Source organism: Lipotes vexillifer, unplaced genomic scaffold (assembly GCF_000442215.2).
Source record: "Lipotes vexillifer unplaced genomic scaffold, Lipotes_vexillifer_v1.1 scaffold1691, whole genome shotgun sequence".
Lineage (NCBI taxonomy): Eukaryota > Metazoa > Chordata > Mammalia > Artiodactyla > Lipotidae > Lipotes > Lipotes vexillifer.
Window position 1 is genome coordinate 2220111 of NW_006789046.1, and position 4089 is coordinate 2224199.

General features: G+C 50.2%; 2 protein-coding genes across 2 annotated transcripts in view; both read right to left on the reverse strand.

Moving 5' to 3' along the window:
- Positions 1-670, reverse strand: part of CBX2 (chromobox 2) — a 6685-nt gene extending 6015 nt beyond the window's left edge. The window contains exons 1-2 of the mRNA XM_007462351.1: positions 586-670; positions 471-514 (exon numbers count right to left, since the gene is read on the reverse strand). Of these exons, the coding sequence (XP_007462413.1) occupies positions 471-514; positions 586-657 (116 nt within the window). The 5' untranslated portion in view covers positions 658-670. The remainder of the gene's footprint in view (positions 1-470; positions 515-585) is intronic.
- A 221-nt stretch (positions 671-891) lies between these two features.
- Positions 892-4089, reverse strand: part of ENPP7 (ectonucleotide pyrophosphatase/phosphodiesterase 7) — a 45502-nt gene continuing 42304 nt past the window's right edge. Inside the window, exon 6 of the mRNA XM_007462389.1 lies at positions 892-1265. Coding sequence (XP_007462451.1) covers positions 892-1265 — 374 coding nt within the window. The remainder of the gene's footprint in view (positions 1266-4089) is intronic.

Here is a 4089-nt window from a genome sequence, read left to right on the forward strand (position 1 = left end):
AACCATAAAAAAAAAAAAAAAAAAAAAAAAAAAAGGAGCCCTACATCCATGAATAGAAAGCTCAGGTTACAGCGGGGAAAATACGGACTAGAGGAGGGGGGCTCGCGTCCCGCGGGGAGGGCTGAGGCGGGCGGGGGCGCATGCAACAAATGGGCGCGGGAGGAACGCGCGGCGCCGGAGGGGCGCGGGCCAGGCGCGGGGAGAGGCGGCCGGGGCGCCGGGAGCGGAGCTGGGCGGGCTGGAATGGGAGGCCGCCCAGCCCTGCGACCCGCGGGCTTGTAAACAAAGGGCACCCTGCGCAGGCTGGGTGCCCCCTCCCGCCAAGCCCGAGGAGCCCGCGGAGCCCCCGCAAACTTCCCGCCCGGCGCGCGACGCCCCCCGACGGCGCGGCCGAGGAACCCCACGCCGCCCCCCCTTCACACCGAGGTGGCGCGGGCGGGAAGGCGGGCGCCGCATTGTTGGGGACTCACTTGGAGGACCAGCCACGCCACTTGACCAGGTACTCCAGCTTGCCCTGCAGGGAGAGAAGAGGCGCGTGAGCCGGGGTGGGCGGGCGCGGGTGGGCACGGGCCGGGCCGCACGCACCTTGCGGAGCCGCTTGCTCAGGATGCACTCGGCGGCGAAGACCTGCTCTCCCACGCTGCTCAGCTCCTCCATGCTGCCCCGCCCAAACCGCGGCACCCGCCGCTCCCCGCACAGCCACCGCCGCCGCGCGCCCTCCCGGCCGCACACAAAGCACCGCCCCCGCCCCGCGCAGGCCCGCCCCGCGCACGCGCAATGCGTCCGCGCCCCGCGCGCCCCAGCCCGCCACCAGCCCGTGCGGGCCGCCCTGTTCTGGCATGGGCCAATGAGCGCGAGGGGGCGGTGCCGGGGGGGCGGTGCGCGCATTGTTCACGGCGGGACCAGCTTCGCGCCCCGGGCGGGGGTCCGGCGCGCCTGGTCTGGGTGGGTTGGGGCCGCGGGCAGCGCGCGTGGGTCAGGAGAGCGCGGGCGGGTCCCTCGCGGGGAAGAAGGAGGCGCCTTGCCTCTTCGGACCTGGCGATCAACAGTCGAGTCCCGCTTGGTCTCCGGGGTGAGCCTGGCCTCCTCCGAACTTCGTTTTCCGGGCAAAAAGCCATTGTTCTGCCCCGAAGCGGGGGGAAGTTGGGACGCGGCAAGGCGGCCGCTTCCTGCCTCTGTCCCCGAGGGGCGCTGCTTGGGGCGCGGAGGGCCCAGGCGCCCTCCGCATTTTTGAACTTGGTCTCCTTTGGTCTCGGGCAGTCGTACTATTTTGCGTGGGAGCAAAACGGGCTGGGGCGGGGGAGGGGAAGGAATGGAAGACAAAGTGCTGGGGGAGGAGGTGAGCGGCAAAAACGGAGCAGCCCAGCTTTTTATCTCAAAGGCGAGAGAGGAAAATGCATCTGGTGGAAACGAACGGGCTCTTCGTTCTTTAAGTTGTGAAGAGTGGCACCCAACCCCCAAGTTTTAGGGCGCACGTAGGGGGAAAAGCAACTGCACCTTTTAAAAATTTATTTCATGATTTTAAGGAAATGAATGTGGAGGAGATGGGATCGGGATTTGAGGACATGGTTCTAACCTAGGACCAAGTCATTAATGGGCCCGCTAGGATTTGGCAGTCCATGTCCTTTGGATCAATTGCATGCGGCAGAGAGGAGACTGGACCGGGTTTAGAGAAGGCGGTGGGCTGGAGTCCGGTGCGGTCATCTTCGGCAGCCACGCTTAACGCCGTTCAGATCGGTATTCCGTGAGCAACTCTTCCCTTAAATCATTTAGATCTTGAATCAGAGCAAGTCAAACTAGTAATAAAGGGGATATACGTTAGCGCTTTTTTTTCGTATCAGTACAGTTTAACTCAAAATTCATTTTCTGGCTTTGTTTTTCCCTTGGACACAGCTGCAAAGTACTCTATGGGTTGAGTAAGTCAAAAAGTCGTTTCTTGTTGCAGGAAACTGTCTCAATGTAATTTTGATCATTAAAACCATATTTATAAAGGATTCTGCAGGAGAAATGTATTTTTGTTGTTGTTTTAATAGGAAAGGCCTACTGTAGAAAATATGGAACTTCAGGAGCCCATCTTTCAATTTCTGGCATGTTCTTCAGTTTATTTGGTTAAATAGATTACGTTCATATGATATCCTGGAGAGAACTTGGGTAACATTTGCAGACTCAGATATTATTTGCAAAGGAGGTGGGAAGAAGGAAGGTTGCTTTTGGTGGGGGGTTGATTGCTTACTTGGCGGGGGGCGGGGGCTGCAGCCCAGGATACCTGTTTTGGGATAAAACCTGCACTCCTGGGGTAGAGAGAACTGCGTACAGTCTCTCTCCAGCTCTTTTTGTATCCTCATCTTGTGGAGCCAGGCAGTAAATTGTGGAACTGAGGCCAAAGGTGTATTTATTGTAATCCTACAAATAGCTGGATCAGTTTCAACTCACATTTCCTTGCAGAATTCATCTTGGGTGTGAGGTTTTTGCCCTGGAGGTTTCCAGTTTCCTCTTGATGATATATGTTATCCTGGGATACTTGCTTAATTTTTTTTTTTAAAGAAAAGAAAGCTTAAAAAAGAGAATGTTTTCTTCCCCTAAGAAATAAGTTTGTCCAGAATGTGATCCTAACTCATTGGGGGAAAAAAATCGATTTCTTGGAAGGTTTAATACATACATTGTCTATCCAACTGGGGACGCCCAGTTTGGGTAAAATAACGTTTAGATAATTTATTGGGAGAAACAAATATGACCTATTTGACTATAATTAAATTATCAGATAAATAGGGTGAGGTATGATCCAAAGTTTGTGAAGTGTTCCTTAAAAACAAAACTGGAAGTTGACAGAATTGAGGAATGATTCCAGCTAATCCAATTGTGTCAAAACATGGGTTTGGGCCAAAGGTGATTCCGTTTTGACTGTCACATTTAAGAATTATTAAGACAAATTAGAACTAATTATTTTCTTATTCATTCAACAAATGGTTCCTCAGCATTTGCTGTCATCTAGACATGACTGGATATGGTGCAGAGTCTGTAACAGCGCTGTCTAGTAGAAGTTTCAGAGAGGATGGAAATGCCTTATGTCCATGTGTTTCAGTGTGTCAGCCGCCAGCCATCTGTGGCTAGTGAATACTTGAAATGTGCTGCTGAGGAATTACTTTTTAATTTAATTTAATTTTAAATAATTTAAATTTAAATAGCCACGTGTAGCTAGTGGTTAAGTACTGGGCAATACAAGTCTTTAGGAATGCAAGGACTATACTTTAGACATTTTCAATGAAAGTAATGCAATTATTGATACTTAAATTAATCCTGGAACGTGAATAGTTTATCTACATTTCCATTTATACTTTACTGTTTATGAGAATGTTTAAAACAGGTACAAAAAAAATATTAAAAAATACAGGCATACAGACAAACAAATACTCTGTTGAATGCCAGTTAATGTCTGAAATACCACCTAGAAAGGTTAAATATTTTCATGCTGCTCTTGTGGATCCGAAAACAAAGATACCGAGACAAGAAATGAATGATGTGACGGTATTATTCTCAAGTCAATGGAAAAGTCAGAAATTGAGATGAAGCCAATACCCTGGATCTGTCAGCTTTGGCAGTTAAAACTAAATAACACTGGCTACATCTTACAAAACAGTTTCAGGCCAGCTCTTAGTTTTTTTACAAATACTGTCTCATTACCGTAATCAGAGCTGGCTAAAAGGAGTAACTAACACCATCCACACTGGACGCACGCTCAATGGTCTGCACGGGATAAACTCAGGATGTATAATACATTGCACAAACTTGAATATTTAATGTGATGATTTGTCCCCCAACCAGGTCCGCTCACATTTGCAAGCCTGAGGTATAACTTACAGGCTAGCTGTGTTATGTGATGCTGACTCTGTATATGCAATGGATAAATGTTATACATACATGACACACAGTGTTTATGTATCAGAACTCAAGTAAAAATAAGCACAGTTAGGGCCCTTGCAGAAGTTCTCAAGCTTTCAGTTTGCCTAAGTATCCCCTGGGCACACAATGCAAATATTGAACCCTGGGCCCCACCCCAGACGTCCTGACCCAGGAGACCACCCCCCCCCC